General features: G+C 40.1%; 1 protein-coding gene across 1 annotated transcript; it reads right to left on the bottom strand.

The window, feature by feature from the left end:
* Positions 1-10,107: 10,107 nt before the first annotated feature.
* Positions 10,108-18,263, bottom strand: USP29 (ubiquitin specific peptidase 29). The gene is given in 4 exon segments (XM_057719705.1): positions 10,108-10,439; positions 10,442-10,582; positions 10,585-11,430; positions 18,140-18,263. Coding segments are annotated over 4 exon segments (1,443 nt in total).
* Positions 18,264-27,676: the final 9,413 nt, after the last annotated feature.

Genomic DNA, 27,676 nt, shown 5'->3' with positions numbered 1-27,676 from the left:
TACCCAGGAGGAGTGGCAGCAGCTGAGCCCCGATCAGAGGGACCTGTACAGGGATGTGACCTTGGAGAACTATAGGAACCTGGTCTCTGTGGGTGAGCACCACTTTTCTGGGCAGGGTAACTCAATATCTGAAGCCTGAACTATGTGACATTCACCCTGCGTGGCTTACTAGTTTTGGCTGTTAGGTGCTATTTGCTTTGGATATATTCATGGCAGGACTGGGACTAGAGGCATGTGAGGTGCACATGGGCTAATTTAAGGAGCCCTCGGTCTCAGGTTGTGTAAGTACGATAAGGATGAGGGCCTCTTTCTGTTGGTGGGTGGGTATACTCTCCCTACACCCCGCTGGTCCTGGCCTGATTTTTGGAGAAACTTCGTCCTCCAAAAGAAAAAAGGAGGGGGGCATTTAAAAATTGTATTTGGATTGACTGCCCTTCGGCAATCCTAGAAGCTGTATCTTCCCCACCATCCTTTCAACCAAAGGTTGACATACAACACCCCACACTCACACCAACACACACTCACACGCAAACATTCCAACACGTACAAATACCCTAAAACACACAGCACTCACACAGACACATTCACACAAACACATAGACACTCAATAACATCAAGCTCTGTATTTTCCATGAACAGGAAGAGAGAAAGCCATCAAACCGGAATTGATCTCGTGGTGGTTGGAAGGAGGCACCGAGGACTGGACGGTGGAAACACAGGTGCTGAGGAGCTGCAGTCCAGGTACATAACCCGGAGAGTGAGGGCTAAGGTCAAGTGGCAGCCACCTTTTTTTTTTTTTTTTTTAATGAAGGAATAAATCTCCAGGTGTTTTTCTCCACACAGCCATGTTCTTTATTTTAACCTGAATTTTCCTTTAGAGATGAACTGTTTCTCAACTCCTTAGTATGTCTGGGCTCTCCCTTGCTCCCTGTGTGCTCAGCTGTGAAGCCCACTATACTTGAGTGTGTTTTCTTTAACACAAGGGCATTCTCTTACATGATCATAGTATAGAGATTAACACCAGGTACTTAGCACTGAATACAATAATAGTATTCATCTATAAACTTTATTCAAATTTCACAAATTGTCCCTACAATGTGCTTCATAGCAAAAGAAAATTGAAAAGGTCTAATTCAAAATTCTGCTGCTTAACCTATATGGGAAAAGAATCTGAAAAAGTGTATGTATATTCAGCTATCTAAATATATTCAGACATATTTTGAACACATTCAGAATGTATTTCAGATATATTCAGAATCTGAAAAAGAATATATATAATATATATCTGTATATATATCTATATATATATCTGTCTATATCTGGATCACTTTGCTGCTGTACACCTGAAACTAACACACTGTGAATCAACTATACTTCAATTTAAAAAATTAATTAATTTAAAAAAACAAACAATGAAAAGAGTAAGATACAATTATATGCATTAGCCAAAAATGATGCTCAGTATTCACCTATTAAATGAAAACAGGTTACCATAGAGCAATATAAAAAAAATTCTGCCACTTGAAAGGTCAGAGCTCTGGCCGTGTGTGTGGATGTGTTGAGGGAACTTGAAGCTTTAAGATCATTTATGTCAATATGAATGGAATAGAGTTTTAGGAACTTTTTTTTTTTTCACTTTTTTTTTTTTTGGCTGCACCACACAGCTTGCGGGATCTCAGTTCCCCGACCAGGGATTGAACCTGGTCTGTGCCACTGGGCCACCAGGGAATTCCTGAGTTTTAGGAACTGTAATGTCTCTTCAGGATGTGGGGACCCAATGTGAAGGGAAAAGGTCAGTAAGAGCCCATCAGGGATTGTTAAGGATTATCCCACGGATGTCTCAGCATGAACACTATGGCTCAGATGTGCTTGGTGAAACCTAATCTGAGTTGTGACAAAGTCACATAACGTTATGATTCTGTCACCTGCAATTCTTCTCCCATCAACTTTATATGCTTGTTCTTCCCATTCCTTTGTCACTTGCTTATTGTTTATATTCTCTTTAAAAATTTATTTTTATACTTTCCGGAGTCACTTGTACCCATACTTTTTCAATTTCTTCAGTAATAGTTTTATTCTCAGAGCTCTGGCCTTGGGATTTTTCTATTTGGACAGGCTGAGGAAACAAGATATTGAGATGCAAAGGAATATGGCAATTCATAAATATAGGATTATCTAAGTTTAGGAAAAAGCAAACAAGAATGCACACATTTTGCAGGTAAGTTGCAAATGACTATAAATCTGCAGTGGATGTTAAGCTCTATTTATCTGAAATTAAATCTATGGTTGTTACACAGCATCATACCTTTGGTAAGCAGTCAGCAGTTATTCAGTTGTGGTCATTGTCACCTGAAGCTGTATCTACCCCTTCAATGCTCCTCAATAAGGTTAAATTAAGTTCTGTTCCCCCGCAGTCTTCATGCCTGAAACGAGAATGATCACATCAATAGATTAGTTACTACATTTCATTTCAATCACAGGAGCGGGGAGATTCACACAGGACATTTCTTTGTATTCTGTTTTAGAAAATGACTGGGGCGTTGAAGAGAAGATGTGGAGACTCCAGGATCTGGAGCAGAGTCTCAGGACAGAGGCTGCATGGGTCAGCGGGGAACGACTGACTAAACAAAAACTCATTGAACGTGACAGACGCAAAGAAATCTTTCTGCCGAGCTCAGTCGGTGCTCCCCCAAGAGTCAGGCTCCTTGGATATGACTCGCTTGGAAAACACTTGAAACGTAGTTTAGATATGGAAAGCTATGTAATAAGTAATTCTTATAATTTGTATAGAGAAGGAATTGGTGATAATCCGTCCAAACTTAAAGAAAAACAACTTTTAAGTAATGCCTGTCGAAAGTTTCTCAGTTCAAAATCATGCCTTCAGAGTCCCCTAGGGACACAAAGCATAGAGAAATCCTTTGGACATGAGAAATGTGGAAGAGCGTTCAGGGAGAAGTGTAGGATCAATGAACATCAGAACACTGATACAGGAGGAAAATCCTATAAATGTGATGAATGTGGCAAAGTCTACAGGCAGAAGCCAAATCTCATTCAGCACCAGAAAACTCACACTGAAGAGAAACCCTATGAATGTAAAATATGCAGAAGAGCCTTTTCCTGGAAATCCTCCTGCATTAATCATAAGAAAATTCATAATGCAGAGAAAGCCTATGAATGCGATGAATGTGGGAAGTCGTTTAAACAGAGCTCAACCCTTGTTCAACATAAAAAAATTCACACTGGACAAAAACCCTACAGCTGTAACAATTGTGCAAAAGCATTCATTTACAAGTCAGATCTTGTGAAACACCAGAGAACACACACAGGAGAGAAACCTTACAAATGTAACATATGTGAAAAGGCCTTTGCCCAGAAATCCAATGCCACTGATCATGAGAAAATTCACGCTGGGGAGAGAACCTATGTGTGTGATCTATGTGGTAATACCTTCATCCAGAAGAAAAATCTCATTCAACATGAAAAAATCCATACTGGAAAAAAGTCCTATGAATGTAATAGATGTGGAAAAGCTTTCTTCCAGAAGTCAAACCTTCATACCCATCAGAAAATTCATAGTGGAGAGAAGGCCTATGAGTGTCATGAATGTGGAAAATTTTTTAGCCGGAAGCTAAGCCTCAGCTTGCATAAAAAAACCCATATTGGACAAAAACCCTATGAATGTGCTGAATGTGGGAAAGCCTTTCTTGAGAGGTTGTATCTTATTAGACACCAGAGAAGAATTCACAATGGATTGGAACCCCATGCACATTAAACAAATGGGAATGCTTTCCCTTACAGGCTAGCCTAGAATAGTCACCCAGGAATTCCTCCTGAAATTGTCTGTAAAAAGCCTCTATCTGAGGGCAACTTGAGGATGTGTTGTATCCTTTGAAGGTTGGTTTTGCTTATTTGTTCAGCAAATATTTATTAAGTGCCTTCTGTATACTAGGGACTCTTAAACATTGGAGATGCAGCAATAAACCAAATTGCTGAAAACACTCATGGAGTTTTGTTCTAGTGAATGAGAACAGTGGTATCCATTTTTTTAAAAATGCAAATACTGGGGACTTCCCTGACAGTCTAGTGGTTAAGCCTCCATGATTCCACTGCAGGGGGTGCAGGTTCGATCCCTGGTCAGGGAACTAAGATCCCTGAATGCCAAGTGGCACCCTCCCCCCCCCCAAAAAAACAAAATACTTTCACTAATTGGGGATACTAAACATAAAATGGAACAATATACTGTTTCATCACTAAGATGCCCTGGATTGTTTATATATTTTTATTTGGGAACATGTTCCATTAAGTAAATAAACTTAGCAACCCAGGAGAAATACACTAATAACACCCGGTAAGTCTTCAAAGTTGGGAAAGAAAGAGGGATAAAGTCTCTGCCCCCTGCTCCCCACTTTGCTTGGTTTTCCAAGAGAAAGTGGGGATAATTTGTCTCACATGGCAAGTGGGGAAAAAAACCCAGAATAGTTGGCTCCAGGCTTTCTGAGCATCTTGTTTCCTGGAACTAATCTGTCCATGAGATGATGCATCCTTGCTTCTTCCTGCCTTGCAGTATCTTACTTCAAATCTCACATGTGAGTGTCTCCTTGGCAAAAGCAAGGCCACGTGTGGACCCTGGGGTGCAAAGTAGCCTGGAAAATAACATCTTCAGCTATCCAGCCTTTGCAAGCTACAAGAGGATTGAAACAGGTGCTAGTTAGATTCAATCTCTCCCATGCTTCCTTTCATACTCTACCCATGAAGATGGACCTCTTCCAAACTTTGAATTCCCCATGATAGCAGAAGCAACATCTTTCTGCCTAACAGAACACAGCCATCCCTCATATGAATGGAAATACACTCACCCTCTTCCCAAGTAGGGATATAAAAGGTCTGGGTCACTCCTTTCCTCTCTGTATTATTCCAAGTTCAGCCACTGCTGTGTCTTTATCTCTTGTAACCCAGAAATGAACATTTAAACACCTGTGAAACACTGTAGCTGTCATAGTAGGGGAAAGAGAAGAAAAAAGTGAAATCTGGATTAGATGGATAAATTGAGAAAATATTATCGAGGGAAATGTTATAGATGTGACTGGAGTGCTCCTTTCTTCCAAGGCTGTGAGGTCATGTTTGATTTTCATAACTTCTTTCTTTAACTGCCTTTTTTATCCCCACACGGTGCAGCATGCAGAACTTCCTGGACCAGGGATCAAACCCAGACCACTGCAGTGGAAGTGTGGAGTTTTAACCATTGGACCTCCAGGGAATTCCCTGTCTTTACTTTCTGTGTGTCTGTGTCCAAATTTCCTCTTCTTGTAAAAAAAACCAGTATCCATTGGATTACAGCCCACCCTATTGACCTCATTGAAATTTAACTACTTCTGTAAAGACCCAGTCAACAAATAGAGTCACATTTCAAGACACTGCGGGTTAAACTTTTGAACATGAATTTTTTGCTAAGAGACACATTTCAGCCCATAAACGAGGTCGCATTGACCAGGAGGTAGTCTCCACTTCTATTGAATGCAACGTTTATACCCACTAATGTAGGCTTTCCTCCCTTGGGTATTAAGCCTTATACACAAATGCCCTCATTTGCAGGAGCAGGAAGTAAGTACTTTGTAAATGGATTAGAAGAAAGAGAAATGTCACAACCACGTCCACCTCTGGTTCCTGGACCAGTGTAATCTGGTTAGAGCAGAATCAACATCTGAGATGGTTCATGTAGGACAGACTCCAAACCTCTAGAAATGTCTCTTAAAAGGCATCTTAACTGAGTCTTTGATAGGCCACTCTCCCTTCTTTACTCTCTTTAGCTGGGGGTGGGGGGCAGGCGGTGGGCATGCTGCACAGCATGTGGGATAGTACTTCCTGACCAGGGATCGAAGCCAAACCCCCTGCATTGGAAGTATGGAGTCTTAACCACTGGACCCCAGGGAAGTCCCACACTCTCCCTTCTTTAATTCTAGTAGTTAAACATATCTAAGGCATGTAAATCCTACAAGCACGTCCACTACCTTACGTCTTTTGCTTTAAAAAGAATTCCTTGGTTACAGACAATGATGAGGATACTGTGATGGGGAATAAGGCTGTCAATCAGGGCGATTGCAGCCCCAATGACGTTCAGCAATGTCTGCAGACATTACTAGATGATGGGTAGAGGCCATGGATGCCACTAGACACCCTACAAAGCACAGGGCAGCCCCTGCAACAAAGGATTAGCCAGCCTCAAATGTCAATTGTGCTGAGGCTGAGAAATGCTGTTCTGACCATACAGGTGAACTAGTGAAGAACCCAACTGAAGTGTTATCAAGAAAAGATGACTGCTTTGCTAATTTTCAGAGAAATGCAAATCAAAACTACAACAAGGTATCACCTCATGCCGGTCAGAACAGCCATGATTGAAAAGTCTACAAACAATAAATGCTGGAGAGGCTGTGGAGAAAAGGGAACCTTCCTACACTGTTGGTGGGAATGTACATTGGTGCAGCCACTATGGAGAACAGTATGGAGGTTCCTTAAAAAATTAAAAATAGAGCTACCATATGATCCAGCAATCCCATTCCTGGGCATATACCCAGAGAAAACTATAATTCAAAAAAATACGTGCACCCCCATGTTCATAGCAGCACTGTTTACAACAGCCAAGACATGGAAGCGACCTCAGTGTCCATCAACAGATGAATGGATAAAGAAGATGTGGTACTTATATACAATGGAATACTACTCAGACATAAAAAAAGAATGAAATGATCATTTGTAGCAACATGGTTGGACCTAGAGATGATCATACTAAGTGAAGTAAGTCAGAGAAAGGTAAATATCATATGATATCACTTATATGTGGAATCTAGAATATGACACAAATGAACTTATCTACAAAACAGAAGCAGACTCACAGACATAGAGAACAGACTTGTGGTTGCCAAGGGGGAGGGTGGCTGGGGGGAAGGATGGACTGGGAGTTTGGGATTGGCAGATGCAAACTAGTATATATAGGATGGATAAAAAACAAGGTCCTACTGTATAGCACAGGAAACTATAGTCAATATCCTGGGATAAACCATAATGGAAAAGAATATTTTTAAAATGTATATATATTGGGACTTCCCTGGTGGCCCAGTGGTTAAGACTTCACCTTCCAATGCAGGGGGTGCAGGTTTGATCCCTGGTCAGGGGCCTAAGATCCCACATGTCTCAGGGCCAAAACACCAAAACATAAACAACAGAAGCAACATTGTAACAAATTCAACAAAGACTTTAAAAAAAATGGTGCACATTAAGAAAAAAAAACTTTAAAAAAGGTATATGTATATATTTAACTGAATCACTTTGCTTAACAGCAGAAATTAACCCAACATTGTAATTCAACTATACTTCAATAAAATAATTTTTTTTTTAAAAAAGGAAAGTTGATTGCACATCACTACTTTCTTTGCTGGATATGGAGCTTTCTCTATGCTCGACAGTGTCATGGGGAAAAGAAAGGAAATGCACAAGAAGGCAAAGGTAACTAGAGGCAAAGGAACAAATGATGTGGATGTGGAGGGATGATCTGGGAAGGAAAGTAGGAGGCATTGTTCAGTAATGGATGAGGACATGAGGACAGGGATTTAAATTACATATAAAAGGGTTAAATTAAATCTGAGTGTCCACTTCCCTGGTGGTACAGTGGTTAAGAATCAGCCTGCCAATGCAGGGGACATGTGTTTGAGCCCTGGTCTGGGAAGATCCCACATGCCACGGAACAACTAAGCCCGTGTGCCATGTGCTCTAGAGCCCAAGAGCCACAACTACTGAGCCCGCATGCTGCCTAGAGCCCTTGCTCCACAACCAAAGAAGCCCCTGTTCACCACAACTAGAGAAAGCCCATGTGCAGCAATGAAGACCCAACATAGCCAAAATAAAATGAAATAAAATAAAATGTGAAACAAATCAACATATAAAAAAAAATCTGAGTGTCCAGGGAATTATTGGATATTGCAGATCTGTTGTATGTGTGAAGCCCAGTTTTCTTCAAACTCATCACAGTCAGGGTTGGTTTATATAACTTAACATGTGTGGATCCACCTTGACTTCACTAGCCCCAGTTGGTGCCACCATGGCATGAAGGAGACATTGGCCTTGGAAATGGTGGCACTCCTTCTTGTGGCACCTATAATGCAATGGGTTTTAGGGTTATTGCTTTTATTTTATTTTATTATTTTTTAAAAAATATTGGGCTTCCTAGGTGGCGCAGTGGTTAAGAATCCGCCTGCCAATGCAGAGGTCACGGGTTCGATCCCAGCTCCAGGAAGATCCCACATGCCGCGGAGCAACTAAGCCCGTGTGCCAAAAAAAAAAAAAATTTATTTATTTGTTTATTTGGTTGTCCTGGGTCTTAGCTGCGGTTGGTGGGCTCCTTAGTTGTGGTATGTGAACTCTAAGTTGTGGCATGCTTGCAGGATCTAGTTCCTTGACCAGAGATTGAACCCAGACCCCCTGCATTGGGAGCTTGGAGTCTTAACCACTTCACCACCAGCGAAGTCCCTAGTTTTTCTTTTTAATTCATCTGTATTTGTTATAACTTTTAAAGCAGAATGTGACTTGAGCACTACATTTCTATTCACAAAACTTGCTCCGAGTTATTTTTCAAACAGCTTTACAACATGCCTAGGTAGGCTTATAATTTTGCCATAGAGTTATTGCTTTTATTACTTTCTCTGCCCTTCGGCGGTAATGACCAAGAAGGTCAAACACACATAGGCAGTAGAGAGAGCAAAGTAGATAAGGAAACACATTGACAAACATTATTTTGGACAGAAAATTATAAATAAACAAATTTATATTTTATAATTATGTGTGTGGGATTGGAAGAAAATACACCAAAATACTAATAGTGGGATTATTGATATGTTTTTGTTTATTTTTTTCTTCTTAAAAATTTTTTATATAAATTTTTTCCTGTTTCTTTTTTTCTATATTTGCTGTCTTCTCCCCTTAAATGCTAAAAATAATACTTTATAAAATCTTGTACATACACTTCTGATTGCTTTTCCCTTCTTTCCCACACCTACCCTGCGTAACCTTGCCTCATATTTTATACATCACCAGGATTTTCTTTCTTTTTTTGGCCGTGCTGCATGGCTTGTGGGATCTTAGTTCCCAGACCAGGGATTGAATCTGGGCCCTCAGCAGTGAAATCATCGAGTCCTAACCACTGGACCACCAGGGAACTCCCCACCAGGATTTTCTTATCTCTTTGTACCCACAGAATCCTCTCAACTTTCACACACCTATGACCTATTGACACTGGGTACATTATAGGCTGTTTATCCTTGGCCACCAGGCTATGTTATACACTTAGGAAGATTCAGTCTTATTCATGTTAACAACATAAGCAACATTTTGAATTTTCAAAATCACCCTCATGTAATTTTTGAATATATTATATTTCCCATTAGTTATTTCCCTGTAATTCCTGGAAGGATGAAAAATACAGTTGATTGTTAGATAGCAAATTTTACCAGTAGTTGGTCACAAAACCATGTGGAGACCAGTCAATGGTATATGTATGAATGGGGGTTTTAATTTAATAAGTCTACAAAAGAAAAGCATGCATGAATTCAAGGAACACCAAAGTACACAGTTAAAATCCTTTCTACAAAATAAGCAATCCGCCTATACGGTAGTAAAATATACCGAGATGCTTTTCACAGGACAGCAGAAGTTCTCAGATTTTCCTGAGTATTGGATCTCCATCAATTACTGGGTCCCGCCCCCAGAGTTTCTGATTCAGTTGGTCTGAAATGGGGCCCAAGATGTTTAATTTCTCATCCGCCTCTGGCTGCTGGTGCTGTGGCGGCCGCAGGACCAACATTTTGAAAACCACTGCATTAACTCAAAAAGCAATTTTCCAGTCTTATAGGATAGAACGGTCCTTACCAGTTTCGGCTACAGGCTCTGCGGCAGAGTTAGAATGGTTATTTCCCATAATAAGTGTTTCTGATTAAATTTTACTCTGGAGCTACTCGTCTTTTCATCTCTGGGTAGAGTTCAGAATTTTCCTTCCGTGGACGAAGTGGGACTGGGTGACGCCGTCAAGCAGATTCGTGCACGAGTCTCTTTTTCTTATTCCTAGGGAGGAATCTCCCCTATCTCTGCTTTAAGTACCTGGGGATTCCGAGCCTTTCTCAACAGCGCCTGAAAGATCTCATGCATGTAAAAAAAGATATACGCAGTGCGAAGCCTGGCCTCCTCCATCACGGACTCTTGAATTTCTGATACTTGTAGATCATTGCAGGTGAAGCAGGCCTGCTTCTCAACATCGTAAACATCGCTGACGTAATAGCCCGAATCTGGGGAGCTCTCGAGATAGCTGACGACACTGATGAGCCGGTAGTCACAAAGCGGATCGCCCACCTCCGAGTTTCTTTTCACTGCCTTGGCTTCAGACTCTGTGTCCTCGTGTCTAAAATTCCAGGGTTCGTATCAGAACCCAATGCACTGAGGGAATACAGGTTCTGAAGACTCCTGAAGTCCTTTTCTGTGTGTTTCTGGGCATCCAGCTTCCTAACGCCAGGAGGTGATTCCTGCTGAGGGAATTCCTCGTCGAGTTCTCGTTGCACTGTTGGAGTCCCTCAGTCACTCCTCGAGATCTTTCTGGAATCTTGTTTTCATTAGTCTTATAGAAATCTTCAGTAGACTCGGTGACGTTGTCAAAATCTAACTCTACAAATGCATTGGTTTTGTCATATTTCTTAAGTTCCAGATCTTTGGGCACCTCTTGAAGGTGAGCCTCTCCAAGACTTGTGTGTGGGCTCCTGGTAGGTTCGCGGTCATCTTCGCAGATCATAAGAAGACAAGTATCTCCTTGATCCATCACGGAGTCAGCTGCTGGCAGCTCCTGTCCACTGACTGTCCCATCTCCTGAGTCTGCTCATTCTGATGCTATTATATTCAGTTCAGGACCATTTTCCCGATCTCTCTGCTGCTGTGCTGGGCTTGACCATTCACAGATCTTCTGGAAAATTTGTGGTTCAGCATTCCTTGCCAAGGAATCACCGGATTCTGAGATCAACTTCTCTGAAGGTGTCAGTGAGTCAAGGATCTCAGAAATCATCTCTGGAAAGACTGTTAGGACTTTGGAGTCCCCAGTAGGTGCATGACTGGCAATGGCAAACGGTGACTTGGTGCTATCATTGCAATGAGAAGATGCGCTTAAAAATTTAGGAATATCAACCTGCTGGCTATCCTTCACTAGCGACCAAGTATCATTAAAGATATAGCGTTTCAAAGGAACAAGTAGGACCCTGGGAAGTCTACAGAATTTGTGCATGGCAACAGAACTCTTGTGCTTGCACTTCTTAAAGTTATACTCAAGTTCTTCTGCTCTAAAGAAAAAATCAAATGAATTTTGAATAGAGAAAGGAAGTAGTTTTTTTTCTTGGGGAAGTTTCACTTATCCCCATGCAGCTGGGGAAAAGTCAGCATTCACTGTAACAGTAGGGCTGGGCTGCAGAAGGGTTGCTGCAAGGAAAATTGAGATACTATTAGGAATAATTGGCTGGGAGAGGAATAAAGCTGGATGCGCAACAGCAATGTCAAATATATACGGAGGAAGGGAAAGGAGTAATATGGGGAGCTGAATTCAGAGAGACAGACAGACAGACAAAAAGAGAGACATGGAGAGAGATGCATCTCAAAACAGAAACAGTGGTTTCAGAAAGTTCAAAAAACATCTCTCTTAATTTTACTTCCTCTGCTCACTCATTTGTCTATTTCTTTTCAGGCATTCGGGAATGAGTCTTCTGACATTATGGTTTTAGAAAAAGCATCAAAGTCCCAATGAAACCAACATGAAAATTGCCCTTTGCCCATCCATGGTTCATCCCAAAGAAACCTGAGTCAGTTTGAAGAGCTGTCCTTGGTCACATTTGGGCAGTTGATTATGTAAGTCTTGATTACTTACTGCTGTTATGAGGGAAAAAATGACCTGTTTTAAACCCATCCCCCCTCCAAAATCCTAGAAATTAATCGAATCTCCAAAAGCATTCCTCAGCATGTTCCTCCCTAATTACCCAGATTAGGTTAATATATCCATTAGCCTAACACTGATTAGTTGACTTGGAACTCTTTGCCGCAACCAAACCTAACAATATTTATTGTTTGAGAAACCATATGCTGTATGGATCTCTAACTTAAAGGCTTGTTCTGATTTTACTCAGTCTAGAATTTTTAGCACCTGGGTTTTTGTCTGTTTGTTTGTTTTTGTTATGTAGACTATATGAAATTACCAAGATGCCTTATCTGGAGGGAATTTAGCGCTGTCATTGGAGGAAAGGGAGTTACGTGACTTTTATTCAGGTTTGTTGCACATCACTCTGTATGGTTTACATACCTCAGTACAATTAGTTTTGCAAGTAACCATGTGATATTCAGTTCTATTGCTATTTAACAGGTAGGGAAGCTGAGGTCCTGATACACTAGATTAAGGGGCTGTTTTGAGTCACTCAGCTAAAGCAACAGCGATGCCTAATCAGAAATGACTGCTGTCAGTGCCTTCCTTTAATATAGGGCACTAACAGTGCTGGGCCCAGCATACCACAGGGGAAAGACAAAATCTTCCATAATAATAATTAACGCATCTTCAGTTTCCTGAGCGATCCTAACATAATGTCTAGAGTGTGAAAAGAGGGCACTGGAGTGTGCCTCTGCCACCCCTCCCCTCCTCCCATTTTGTTCTGTTTGGTCACTTTGCTGCTGAGAAATGAATTTATTGCCCCTTTAGGGGAACTTACCTTCACTGGACCTTAAATTCAATGCAAGGAAGAGTCATCAGAATTAGAGATCCTCGGTGGTTCCCCAAGGTGAGATCAAATGACAGGTAGTCTTCATCATGGGCTTTGAATGCACATTCCTTTCTGAAAATGCCAATCTCTAATGTCACAGAGAACGGAAAATCACCCCCAAATCAAAACCCTGAATCAATCAGGCTTTCTTAATCTACAATTCATCCCTACAAAAGTTGGAAGATGAAACTCCCCTCACCACAATATCTGACGATAGCTTTAGAGCATTACATATAGCCAAATACTTCCAACCTCAATACACACACGTACAAACACACCCCAACACCCAAACGGCAAACTTCAAACAGGAAAGAAGGACACTTACAAGTTGGAGGGCAGTCAGGACAAGACGGTGGGAGTGTTCGGAAGATCTAATTTGAGGAGTTATATTGTTGGCTTTTATCAGGTCTAGGTGGCCCCACCCACTTAATTCCCTTGAGTGAGTTATCTTGCTGAATGAGAATTAAAAATGGTTTTATCTAGAAAAGGCTAGCTGGTAGACATATCTTACTTTATTTCAATTTATAATTTTAAACTTTAATTTTGAAATCATGGTAAAGGTACGTGAGAATTGCAAGATTAGTAAAAAGAACTCTCACAACCCTTTGCCTAAATTCACCAGTCATCGTGTATTTTGCCAACTCTCTTTCTCTCTCTTTACATATATTTTGAACCACTTGAGTGTAGATTGCAGATATCATGTTCCTTTACCTGTTAATTCTTCAGTGTATATTTCCTAAGAATGTAGATATTCTCTTACATACCATAATAGAGTTATTAAGTACTGAACATTTAGCATTAATAGAATATTATTTTAACCACTCTCCATATTCCAATTTTGCCAGCTGCCCCAATAATATCCTTTAGAGTAAATTTTTCAAGTAGGAGATTATATCCCATATTAATGGTGGGATAAGTTTTTTGTTTTAAGGCAGGACCAGAAAATTTAAGCATAACATACTCCCTGCCTGTATTGGGCCCTCCCTAATGTGCAATGTGCATCTGCATTATACATTAACCAGAGCTCCTCAAGACAGGTCCGTAAAGATCAATGCCTTCCTTCTTCTGGAGCCAACAGTATAACTCCTTAGACAGCAACATGCCTTTGCTAATCCTGTAAAGGGTCATGGTGACCTGGTGACCGGTTGCTTGCTTTGTACATATTTATCTGTTGTATGTATCTTTGGTGAACTTTATGTAAAATGTCAGCACGTCATTTTTTTTTATCAATACCTCTATTTTATAGGTAGGAAAACCAGAACATTTCATAAAAAAATGGAACTCAGTGTATAAGGAGTAATATAGTCAAAGATCTGAAATAGAACTGGTGTTTTACCCATTTCTTATCTTTAATCAATAAACATTATTTCTCTTAAGAAGAGGTGAAAAAATTACCCATATTAAAAACACCATTAATAAATACCCGTAAATGATGAATAGTTCTACATCTCTCTAATCTCTTTATATTCTGTTAACTATCACTCCAAGGTAAAAATAATTATGACCTTTGTTATGGCCTCACATTTCTTTACAACAGTCACTATAAAGTAGTTCTCAATTTTGTAAACATAATAACTAATGCCATTTAGGTGTTTTTTTTTTTTTTGTTGGCTGTGTCGGGTCTTTTTTGCTGTGCGCGGGCTTTCTTTTTAGTTGCGGTGAGTGAGGGCTACTCTTCGTTGTGGTGCGCGGGCTCCTCATTGCCATGGCTTCTCTTGTTGCGGTGCACAGGCTCTAGGCGCGTGGGCTTCAGTAGTTGCAGTACATGGGCTCAATAGTTGTGGCTCACAGGCTCTAAAGCACAGGTTCAATAGTTGTGGTGCACAGGCTTAGTTGCTCTGCAGCATGTGGGATCTTTTTTTTTTATTTTTTTATTATTATTTTTGGGGGGTACACCAAGTTCAATCATCTGTTTTTTTTTTTGGGGGGGGGTACACCAGGTTCAATCATCTGTTTTTATACACATATCCCCATATTCCCTCCCTCCCTTGAGTCTCCCCCCTCGAGTCCCCCCCACCCTCCCCGCCCCAGTTCTCTAAGGCATCTTCCATCCTCAAGTTGGACTCCCTTTGTTATACAACTTCCCACTGGCTATCTACTTTACAGTTGGTAGTATATATATGTCTGTGCTACTCTCTCGCTTCGTCTCAGTTTCCCCTTCACCCCCCACCCCCTCCCATACCTCGAGTTCTCCAGTCCATTCTCTGTATCTGCGTCCTTGTTCTTGTCACTGAGTTCATCAGTACCATTTTTAGATTCCGTATATGTGAGTTAGCATACCATATTTGTCCTTCTCTTTCTGACTTACTTCACTCTGTATGACAGATTGTAGTTCTATCCACCTCATGACATATAGCTCCATCTCATCCCTTTTTATAGCTGAGTAATATTCCATTGTATATATATGCCACATCTTCTGTATCCATTCATTTGTTGATGGGCATTTAGGTTGCTTCCATGTCCTGGCTATTGTAAACAGTGCTGCAATAAACATTATGGTACAAGTTTCTTTTGGGATTATGGTTTTCTTTGGGTATATGCCCAGTAGTGGGATGACTGGATCATATGGTAGTTCTATTTGTAGTTTTTGAAGGAACCTCCAAATTGTTTTCCATAGTGGCTATACCAACTTACAGTCCCACCAACAGTGCAGGAGAGTTCCCTTTTCTCCACACCCTCTCCAACATTTGTTGTTTCCAGATTTTGTGATGATGGCCATTCTGACTGGTGTGAGGTGATACCTCATTGTGGCTTTGAGTTGCATTTCTCTGATGATGAGTGATGTTGAGCATCTTTTCATGTGTTTGTTGGCCATCTGTATGTCTTCTTTGGAGAAATGTCTATTTAGGTCTTGCGCCCATTTGTGGATTGGGTTATTTGCTTTTTTGGTATGAAGCTGCATGAGCTGCTTGTATATTTTGGAGGTTAATCCTTTGTCCGTTGTTTCATAGGCAATTATTTTCTCCCATTCTGAGGGTTGCCTTTTAGTCTTGCTTATGGTTTCTTTCACTGTGCAAAAGCTTTTAAGTTTCATGAGGTCCCATTTGTTTATTCTTGATTTTATTTCCATGATTCTAGGAGGTGGGTCCAAAAGGATCTTGCTTTGATATATGTCATAGAGTGTTCTGACTATGTTTTCCTCTAGGAGTTTTATAGTGTCTGGCCTTCCATGTAGGTCTTTAATCCATTTGGAGTTTATTTTTGTGTATGGTGTTAGGAAGTGTTCTAATTTCATTCTTTTACATGTTGCTGTCCAATTATCCCAGCACCACTTATTGAAGAGGCTGTCTTTTTTCCATTGTATACTCGTGCCTCCTTTGTCAAAGATAAGGTGCCCATATGTGTTTGGGCTTACTTCTGAGTTCTCTATTCTATTCCATTGATCTTCCTTTCTGTTTCTGTGCCAGTACCATACTGTCTTGATCACTATGGCCTTGTAGTATAGTTTGAAGTCAGGAAGCCTGATTCCACCAACTCCATTTTTCCTTCCCAAGATTGGTTTGGCTATTCGGGGTCTTTTGCGTTTCCATACAAATCGTAAGATTTCTTGCTCTAGTTCTGTGAAAAATGCCATTGGTAATTTGATCAGGATTGCATTGAATCTGTAAATTGCTTTGGATAGTACAGACATTTTCACGATGTTGATTCTTCCAATGCAGGAACATGGTATGTCCCTCCATCTGTTTGTGTCGTCTTTGATTTCTTTCATCAATGTCTTAAAGTTTTCTGCATACAGATCTTTTGCCTCCTTAGGCAGGTTTATTCCTAGGTATTTTATTCTTTTTGTTGCAATGGTGAATGGGAGAGTTTCCTTAATTTCTCTTTCTGTTCTTCCGTTGTTAGTGTATAGGAATGCAAGAGATTTCTGTGCATTAATTTTGTATCCTGCTACTTTACTAAACTCATCAATTAGTGCTAGCAGTTTTCTGGTAGAGTCTTTAGGGTTTTCTATATATAATATCATGTCATCTGCAAAGAGTGACAATTTTACTTCTTCTTTTCCAATTTGTATTCCTTTTATTTCTTTTTCTTCTCTGATTGCTGTGGCTAAAACTTCCAAAACTATGTTGAATAATAGTGGTGAGAGTGGACACCCTTGTCTTGTTCCTGTTCTTAGAGGGAATTCTTTCAGTTTTTCCCCATTGAGAACGATGTTGGCTTTTGGTTTTTCATATATGGCTTTTATTATGTTGAGGTAATTTCCTTCTATGCCCATTTTCTGGAGAGCTTTTATCATAAATGGATGTTGAACTTTGTCAAAAGCTTTTTATGCATCTATTGAAATGATCATATGGTTTTTATCCTTCAATTTGTTGATATGATTCAATCATCTGTTTTTATACGCATATCCCCGAGCATGTGGGATCTTCCTGGAGCAGGGCTTGAACCCGTGTCCCCTACATTAGCAGGCGGATTCTCAACCACTGCGCCACCTAGGAAGCCCACTAATGCCATTTAGTTTTAAACAGAATTATATCTTAATCATCAAGTTAAAGTCATAAGGAAATAATGACACTGTCACTTGAAGGTCATCTTAGTCTACTGTTCACCACGCATCTAATCATCCACCCTTAAAATAATTCCAGCAGAAAGTCTAAGGAATTCATGGATCAATCTTCTAGCACATCAGGCAGAGACATACAATAGAACATCTTATTTAAACTTTTGATAACCATACAAAAGTAGAAACCCTTGTGAAAATTTTTTTCTCATTTTGGTAACATTAATACTTTATACTTGTGTGATACTGTAAGTTAAAGAATAGAATAAGAGAGCTCCACAATGTGCTTGAAATATGAAAGACTGTACTAGAACTTACAGGCACAAAGTTCCTTAAATTCCAGGCACGTCTAGTCAACCCTCATTTTTCATCAGAGCAGCTTCAAGTAGGCCAGCTTACAAAGAAGCTGTTCTTTGCAGACAGCTCTTACTCACCACACAGTTCTTAGGAGAAACATGTTTATACTTTGACTGAACTGTCATGTGGTTGTTATAATCATGGTGATTGTACAACACTGCTCGGTGAAATTTCTTGCTTTCCTTCATAATTTCTTCAATCGTTTTTTCAGTGGACATGTGGTTTTCTAAAAAGTTTGAATCTTCTAAATACACCTCATCTCCTGGTGAAAGATGGATCACCCCATCAGCAATTATTAATAGGACTGGCAGCTATCTTTCCGCCCCTTCTAATTAACGATCCAAACAAAATTTGTGCAAGTCAGAGAGAGAGGCAAAGTTTTCCAGTCTTATTTCATAGAACTGTGGGACTGCAAACCAAATTTCCTTTGATATGAAGCTTTCAGTTGCCTCTGATGGACATAACCACTGGCAGCCCACCACCTCCACCAAGTTGGGGAAGACCGGTGGCGGCTCGTGCAGGCAGCACAGAAGGAAGGTGGTTTCAAGGATGCGGTCGCCCACGGCGTGAGCCAGGAGCTCCATTCCTGCAGCGCCCAGAAGTCGGGCGTGCAGTCCTCAGCATGTCATCCTGACGTATGATCCTTTGTCTCAAAAACGTATATAACTGTGCTTTTGACCAAAGGAGCAGAACAGTCTGCAGAGTTTTCTGAAAGACTGTCTCCTGGGTTATAATCCTCAGGTTGGCACAGTTACGAAATTCTCTATTTCTCCTTTAGATCAACTATCAGTTCATTTTTCATTGAGATTAGGGACCTTGTGATCACTCGATTTAAGATAGTCTGTTGTTTCTACTGTACAATTATGACTTTTACTTTGGTAATAAATATATAATTTGTGGGGATGTACTTTAAGACTATGTAAATATACCATTGTTCATCAAACTTCCCCCCAGTAGACGGATTTTAAAATAATATCTTAACAATACACTGGATAAACATCTTAGTATATATAATCTGTGCAGTATATACCCCCATACGGATTTCCTGGGTTACGTGGGTGAACAATTGAAATTGGTAGTTACTTCTATATTGGCGATTGAAAGTATGTACCAATTTACACCACGCTGATGGTATTTGAGAGTGTTTGTTACAATCATTTTAATCTTTGTCAGTAGGTTAGCAGAAATATATCTCTTCTGTAGTACGAGTGAGTTTGAACATCTTTCCTATTTTTTGATCATATATGTTTTCTCTTTGGCTGCTCAATCATGCTTTTGCTTATATATCTCTGGTGAATTAACTTTTCCCCCATTAATTTATAACAATTCATTATAAATTGAGGATATCAATTATTCTTAGTTACATAATACAGTTTTCATTGTTTGACATTTGTAATTTAAGCTCACATTGTAATTTCTAGATAGTTAATTGAGTTTCCATTGCTATTGTGATGTAGTTTTACAAGATATTTTAAAACTTGCTTCTGTCAGTTTACAAGAAAGGTACTGATATACAAGATATATTTTTGAGTGAAAAACTTTATAAAATATTACGTGTAAAAAGATATAATTTCCATAAATTTCACATATATATTTGTATGTAGTAGAAAGTAAAATGTAAGAATAGATGTCAATCTAATGATAATGCCAATAATTACCAAATAATATCGTGTGGATATTAACATTTTTTTCTTCTGGCTTTAATGCAGTTTCCACTTTTCCTCTAGTTAATGTTTACTACCTGTGCATTCTTTGTAGAAACCCTGCTTTGTAATATCTTTCACTGTTAGATTTTGGCAGTTTCAGCTTTTGAGTTTTTATTTTAAAATAATCTTATTTGTTATCCTGCAAAAATTGGATTTACACATTCTTTCATAGTGTCTCTCACACAAACACACAATACACACACAGAGACACACAGTACATACAGACACAACACACACACACACTTTTTGAAGTTCTTTAGGTGTTTATTGTCTGTTTTCTTCTACTGGTATGTGTGCTCTGTTAAAAATGCTGTCTTGTTCACCATAGTAGATGGTCAGTAAAGATTTGATGAATGGATGAATGTGGTCATGCTTACACACACACACACACTCCATTTTTTAATATACTATGTGTGTAAACACATACATATACATACATAGATGCAGCTCCTATTTTTTTCAGTGTGTGTAACTTGTGTAAAAAATGTGAATAGGTTCGAAAAGACCATTTTACAGTTTCTGTATTTACTGTACTTGACCACGTGTACTATTTTTATTTTTTGATTGCACGCCATTTTAAATTTTAACGTTTTTATAAATGGACTCCTCATGAAATTCTCTTTCTGCACATAAAGGGATAGATACTTCACACTGCTGGACTTGCACTTCCCGTGAATCTCCAGAAATACAGCCAAGACCCCGCCCCTTCTGGCACTGCTACCCAGGTGCCTCCTGGGAAAGTAGTTTTACCGGGCTTCCCACACTGCGCCTGCCTGCGTAGTCCCATGGGCGGGCCTCCGTGCGCCAGTTGCGCTAGAAGCTCGGTCTATCAACTGCTGAGTGATCAGGCCGCATGCGCACAGGATTGGCCGGAGGGGCAGAGAATGCGGAAGTTGCTGGCCCAGAGTTGGATGGGGCAGAAATTCGGGAGTTTGCTTTTACACCATTTACCCTTGCCATTCGCTTTTCTAAGAGCTGTACAGTAACTATATAACAAGCACAAATATTTACAGGTGGAAAACTGAGGCATAGAGGGGTAAAGGAACTTGTCGAAACTTGTGATACTAAGACGCAGTAGAGTCAGAATCCAACCTCAAATGGTCTGGCCCCAGATTTTCAGCCCTTCATTGTAACTCTGAGCTTATTTTCATTTGAGATACTTTTAATCAGTAATTGCTGTTCTGGGCCTGTTTCTCGAAGCTTTTCATGAAATCTGCGCTACTGTTGGCATTTTCACTTATTTTTTTCAAAGAGGGAAAGAAAATTGCTTAGGGTTGTTCAAGTGGAGGAACTGGGAATCCAGTGTACATCATTTCATTTTATTTTACTTTATTTCTTGCTGTTTTGTTTTCTCTGTCATTCAGTTATTCTGTAAATATTTATTGTAAACATGTTCTAAGCTGAGGATACCAGGATGAACAAGCCAGATATGGTCTCTTGGAACTCAGAGTCCAACACGGGAGAGAGATACTATGAAAGAAATGAGATAAGAGAATTTCAGCATGCAATACGTGCTATAAGCAAGTGAAATGGGATTCGGAACTGGATGATGTCTGGAGGGTGGGCAGCTTTAGCTGGGCTGGGCAGGCAAGTCCTCTTGTAAGCAATTACTTTAATGCTGAGGCTTCTTCCCATTATTTCCCACACCAAGCAACTGCTTTATTTTTATTTTAATTTTTTTTAAAGAAATAATACTGTGTTGGGTGTTCATTGCTGCACACCGGCTTTCTCTAGTTGTGGCAAGTAGGGGCTCCTTATTGTGGTGGCTTCTCTTGTTGCGGAGCACGGGGTCAAGGTGTGTGGGCTTCAGTAGTTGTAGCACATGGGCTCAATAGTTGTGGTAATGGGCTCTAGACTGCAGCCTCAATAGTTGTGGCGCACGGGCTTAGTTGCTCATCAGCACGTGGTATCTTCCTGGGGCAGGGCTCAAACCCATGTCCCCTGCATTGGCAGGTGGATTCTTAACCACCGTGCCACCAGGGAAGTCCCAAGCAATTACTTTCATGCCGAGGCTTCTTCCCATTACTTGAACACACCAAGCTCTTTCCTGCCGCCACAACTTTGTCCTTGCTGGTACCTCTGACGAGAACATTTTCCCCTCGTGTCTTCACATAGGCTAATTCCTTCTCATCTCTCAGGCCGCAGCATTATTGCTTTGTAGCCCAGCATATGATCTATCCTGGAGAATATTCCATGTGCATTGAGAACAATGTGTATTCTGCTGCTTTTAGATGGAACGTTCATCATATATCTAATAAGTATGTTTTGTCTAATGTGTCTATTAAGGCCAGTGTTTTCTTGTTGATTTTCTCTCTGGCGATCTGTCCATTGATGTAAGTGTCATGTTAAAGTCCCCTCTATTATTGTGTTACTGTTAATTTCTACCTTTATGTCTGTTAATATTTGCTTTATGTATTTAGGAGCTCCTGTACTGTTTGCATATATGTATATTTATAATTGTCATGTCTTCTATTTGATTGATCCCTTTGTTATTATGTAATTCCTTTCTCTGTTCTCTTGTTACAGTCTTTGTTTTGAAGTCTACTTGAGACAACTGAATTTTTGAGTATGGAGTTAAAGGGGCAGGTTTGTGCTAGAGGCATGGGAATAGGGGGAATTCCACATGAAATAAGTTCATTTATTAAATCAGTAGTTCTCAAGCATTTTGTTCCCAATACTCCTTTACAATTTTAATTGTTGAGGACTCCCAAAGGCTTTTGTTTATGTGAATTATTCTATCTACCTTTATCATATTAAACATCTGATACAGTTTAAAAATATATATTGATTCTTTGAAAAATGGCAATCATAAACTCATTATATGCGAATATAAGTAACATGATTTTTTGAAAATAATTATTTTTTTGTAAAACCAAAAATCATTTTAAGTGAGAAGAGTTACATTGTTTTACATTTTTTGCAAATGTATGAGTTAATAGAAGACAGCTGAAATCTTGTATCTGATTCTGCATTCAATCTGTTGTGATATCATGTAGCTGCTAGAAGTGCCATCATACAATTATGAGAGAAAAGGGCCTAAAACATCTTAGTGTTATTATTCAAATAATTTTGGCCTTACAGATGTGAATTCTGTCAGAGAAGACAGTGGATAGCACTCTAGTTTAAATGCTTATTCTGACAAGAAATTTTAAAATTACATATGATGTTATTTATAAAAATGAAACAACATCAATAGACATGTATATAAACACATTGCATATAATCCTACCAACTTTAAAGTTTTAAAGTATAGTTGTCTGTCCTCCAAGTAAGTTTTCTATGAATTCTGGCTCTTACCCAACCCATCTTAGCAAGAAATTTTCATTCATCCATTTGAAAAACAGCTACTGGGTACTCACCATGTACCAGGCACTGTTCCAGGTATAGGGGATACCGTGGTGAATGAGGCAGCAAACTCTTTTCCCTCAGGGAGTTCACATGTTGTGGAAGAGGCACATCATAGCCTAGTAATCAAGGAACTAAGTATCTAACACAAGATCATGTTCAGTGACAATAAGTATAGAGGGGTTAAAAGTGACCAGGCAGGGACGAGTTTCTGCACAATGAAATAGCCAATGAAGTCCTCACTGAGCAAAATTCTTGATGTGGTGAGGAGGGGAGCCAGGTAAAGATCCAAGGGAAGAGTGTTAGAGGCAGAGAGAACATCAAGGTAAAGACCTTCAGATGAGAGGAGCAGGGAGGCCTGAGGGGCTAGAATAGAGTTGAGAAGAAATGACCTAGGATAAGGATGACGAGGTAAACAGGGCTAAACCTTGCAAGGCAGTTGTTCTCAGTTGGGGATGGTTTTGCTTCCGGGGATGTTTGGCAATGTAGGGAGACACCCGTGGTTCTCACAAGTGGGAGTACGTTCTACTGGTGTTTAGTGAGTAGAGGCAAGCATGTTGCTAAATATTCTACAATGCACAGGATAGCACCCCACACCAAAAAATGATCTGGCCCTGAATGTTCATAGTGCTAAGGATGTCCATTATAAAGACTTTCCTGTTTTCTTTCCTACCTGTATTAGACTCCTCAGTCACTTACAACATATTTCTGCAAAGTTCAAAGATGGCCAAAGATTCTTTTCCTTTTTTACTTTAATACGTGTAGATCTGCCCTATTTCTATGTATTTTTATAAAATTCTTCTCCTAGATACCTCCTTTTCCCCTCCTTCCTTTCATCATAAAATCTTGCAAATTCATTAACATGTCATGCCTTAGTTCCTTTCCCCTCCATTGACTTGAGTCTCATATCCCCCTGCATCTACCAAAATGTTCATCTGAAAGTCACCATTTTCTTTCTCCTGGCTAAGTTGTTCTTGACTTTATCAAACCCAGGGCTCACTTTTTATAACAGATATTTTATACGTCTCCATGTACCATACTGAGAGGAACTCCTATTTAATACTGCCTTTCTAGGGAATTCCCTGGTGGTCCAGTGGTTAGGACTCCACGCTTTCACTGTTGGGGCCCAGGTTCAATCCCTGGTTGGGGAACTAACATCCTGCAAGATACATGGCAAATATAAACAAACAAACAAAAATACCTAAACACTGCCTTTCTAGATGCATAATATTAAAACATCAACATAATGTTCTGAGTATAATATGATGGAAAAATAAAAGTCATTTATAATAAAAATAATGTGGGACTTCCTAGGTGGCACAGTGGTTAAGAATCCACCTGCCAATGCAGGGGACACGGGTTCAATCTCTGCTCCAGGAAGATTCCACATGCCGCGGAACAACTAAGCCAGTGAACAACAACAATTGAGCCTGTGCTCTAGAGCCCGTGAACCACAACTTTTGAGCCCATGTGCCGCAACTACTGAAGCCCGCTTGCCTCAATCCCGTGCTCTGCAACAAGAGAAGCCACCGCAATGAGGAGCCCCCGCAAAGAGCCCACGCACCACAATGAAGAGTAGCCCCTGCTCGCTGCAATTAGAGAAAGCCTGTGTGCAGCAGTGACGATCCAATGAGGACAATAAATAAATAAATAATAAAAAATAAACATAATGTGTACTTCACTGTGTAAGTATTCTGGCATGCTTTTGCTTGAAGTCAAACACAAGTAGCCAAATTACCCACTCACCTGCAGATTCACCTTGACACAACAACAGATACAGTGTATGTACTGGCAACTCAGATGACCTGAGCGGCATAGCTTGGAGGTGTTATGATTTTTGAAATGATGTCCCCCACTTGGCAAAATCTCAAGTAAAGCAATGTTTCCTCACATCTTGGTCATCATATTTCTCAGGAGTTTCAGCATAAATTAAAACATGCAAAAGTGCTTAGTGTTTATATGTAAAATTAAGGTTCAGGTTCAGCTAATTACCAACCGGATTTTCACCCATCATGTTTACCTACATGAATGTCCAACAGAACATTCAAAGCTTATGTGTTCTTCCTTCATTTTCTCTTCACCCTCATCTTCTTTATCCCATCACCCTCTCCGCCTCCATAACTTTTTCTTTTTTTGGCTGCATGGTGCAGCATGCAGAATCTTAGTTCCCAGACCAGGGACTGAAACGGTGCCCCCTGCAGTGGAAGTGTGGAGTCTTAACCACTGGACCACCAGGGAGGTCCCTATACAACTTTTCTCCATTGATTAGTTCCTCTTCCTTTTGACTGTTTCTCTCCCTCCCCTCTCCCCTCAGCCTAGAGTTGTGCTTAAGTCTCTACTCCTCAAACAACAACAGAGAAGTCTCTCTACTCCTCCACTTTTTGAGACCTGGCTGCTCCCACCCTATTCTGCTGTCTTGCGTTTCTCCTTCCCAGGCAAGCATTGTCTGTTCCTTCTCTAACCTCTCACCTCCCACAATCCACTACAATGGGACCTCTACCAACATCTGCCCACTGAGACTGTTCCCAAATGTCGCCAGTGTTCTTCCCTTTTTCCAAATCTAAGGGAAATTTTCAGCCCTTAGTTTACTGGGTTTCTGCTATATATTATATGGCTGACCACTGCTTCTTCCTTATACTGCTCCTATCTTGTTCTTCTTATTCATCTGGTCCTCAGAACTTTCTGGCTGTTTCATCGTGTTGTCTTTCATGCATGTCTCTTCCTGTAAGCCCTGGGGCTTCATCTTTGCAATACTCTGATTTCCTCTCTGCAGGCTATCCCGGAGAGGGTTTATCCATTCCCATCTTTTCCTAACTATTGCTTTTTGTAGATGGATAGATGGTTACAGATAGATTCCCCCCCCCCACTTTTTACTCAAATGATTTCAAGCACTTAGGATTTGGTCCCTCAATATATTCAGCACACTTTCTAAAGCAACAAATACTTCTATCCCTCATCCTTAGTCGTAGAGACACATCATTCCCTTCTACTTTGTACAAAGAGAATTTATTGACTCAGCTTCTTAATGATGGAGAGTTAAACTGTTTCTGATTTTTTAAACCATTAGAAACAGTGCTGACAGGTATTTGTGTTATGTATTTTGCAAAAATTGTTAAAAGTGTAACTTGATAGGTAAGCATATGCTTTACTTGAGGATTCTCAATAGAAGGTAAGAGTATGCTTTACTTGAAGGTTCTCAATAGATATTGCCAAATTGCCCTCAAAAAAAAGATTACAACACATTACAGCTCACCACCTCTGTTTTCACAAGGACAGTTTCAGGAAGCCCTGAAAAGGTCATTCATCATCGTTACTCTTCCTCTCTATGATGATATAGTGTGTATGACATAAACACTTTCTATCAATTTTTTACTACTAGTGAATGCAAACTTTCTTTAATGTTTACCTACCCCTCCTTCTTTTTTTGGGGGGGTGGGGGGGGCATGCTGCACAGCCTGTGGGATCTGAGCTCCAAAACCAGGGATTGAAACTGCGCCCACGGCAGTGAAAGCGCCGAGTCCTAAACACTGGACCATGAGGGAAATCCTTCCCCTCCCTTTTTTTAGTTCTTTTGTGAGCTGTGTTTATATCCTTTGTCAACTCTTCCTTTGGAGTACTTAGGGTTTTGTTTTGTTTTTTTATGAGCAATGTATAAGAAGTAATAACAGGGACTTCCTAGCTGGCACAGGGGTTAAGAATCCGCCTGCCAATGCAGGGGACACGGGTTTGAGCCCTGGTCCTGGAAGATCCCACATGCCGCAGAGCAACTAAGCCTGTGCACCACAACTACTGAGCCTGTGCTCTAGAGCCCATGAGCCATAACTATTGAGCCCACATGCCACAACTACTGAAGCCCACATGCCTAGAGCCAGTGCTCTGCAACAAGAGAAGCCATTGCAATAAGGAGCCCGCACACCACAATGAAGAGTAGCCCCTGCTTGCCACAATTAGAGAAAGCCTGTGTGCACCAGTGAAGACCCAATGCAGCCAATAAATAAATAAAATAAACAAATAATTTAAAAAAAAGAAGTAATAACAAAAATAAACAGTCATATATGTTGCTCTTTGCTGTGGACTAAATTGTGTCATTTTCCCTCCCCCCAAATTTGTAGTTAAAACTCCAGTCCCTAGTGTGACTGTATTTGGAGATGGGGCCTTTATGGAGGGAATTAAGGTTAAATGAGATTATAGGGTGGGGCTCTGACAGGATTAGTTTCCTTATAAGAGACACCAGAGGCCCTCTCCCTCTCCCCCTCTCTTTTTCTCTGTCTCTGTTTCCCTTTCTCTCTCTTTTGCTCTTATCTTGTATTTATCACAGCTGCTGCAGTTTTCCATTGAAAGTGATATACCTTTTGAAATTTTTTTTTGAAATGTATTTTTGATACAAGTAGAGATGATCATACTAAATGAAGTAAGTCAGAAAGAGAAAGACAAATACCATATGATATCACTTCTATGTGGAATCTAAAATATGACACAAATGAACATATCTATGAAACAGAATCACGGACATAGAGAACAGACTGATGGTTGCCAAGGGGAAAGGGTTGGGGGAGGGATGGAGTGGGAGGTTGGGGGTAGCAGATGCGAACTAGTATATATAGGATGGATAAACAGCAAGGTCCTACTGTGTAGCACAGGGAACTATATTCAATATCCAGTGAGAAACAATAATGGAAAAGAATATAAATGAAGAATGTATATGTGTAGCTGAATCACTTCACTGTACAGCAGAAATTAACACAACATTGCAAATCAACTATACATCAATAAAAAATAAATAAAATAAAATAAAATTCATTTGTTTGTAAAGTGCACCTATTTAAAGAAAAAGTGTTAGGCAGAATCGGATAATATGGAAAACTGTGATGATGGTGCTGAAATGTCTAAGTTGTGATGCTTCTTGATATAATGTGAGGAAAGAACAGACACCTCAAAAGGGAGTG

This window comes from Hippopotamus amphibius, unplaced genomic scaffold, assembly GCF_030028045.1.
Source record: "Hippopotamus amphibius kiboko isolate mHipAmp2 unplaced genomic scaffold, mHipAmp2.hap2 H_1, whole genome shotgun sequence".
Lineage (NCBI taxonomy): Eukaryota > Metazoa > Chordata > Mammalia > Artiodactyla > Hippopotamidae > Hippopotamus > Hippopotamus amphibius.
This window is presented reverse-complemented; position numbering and strand designations above follow the sequence as displayed.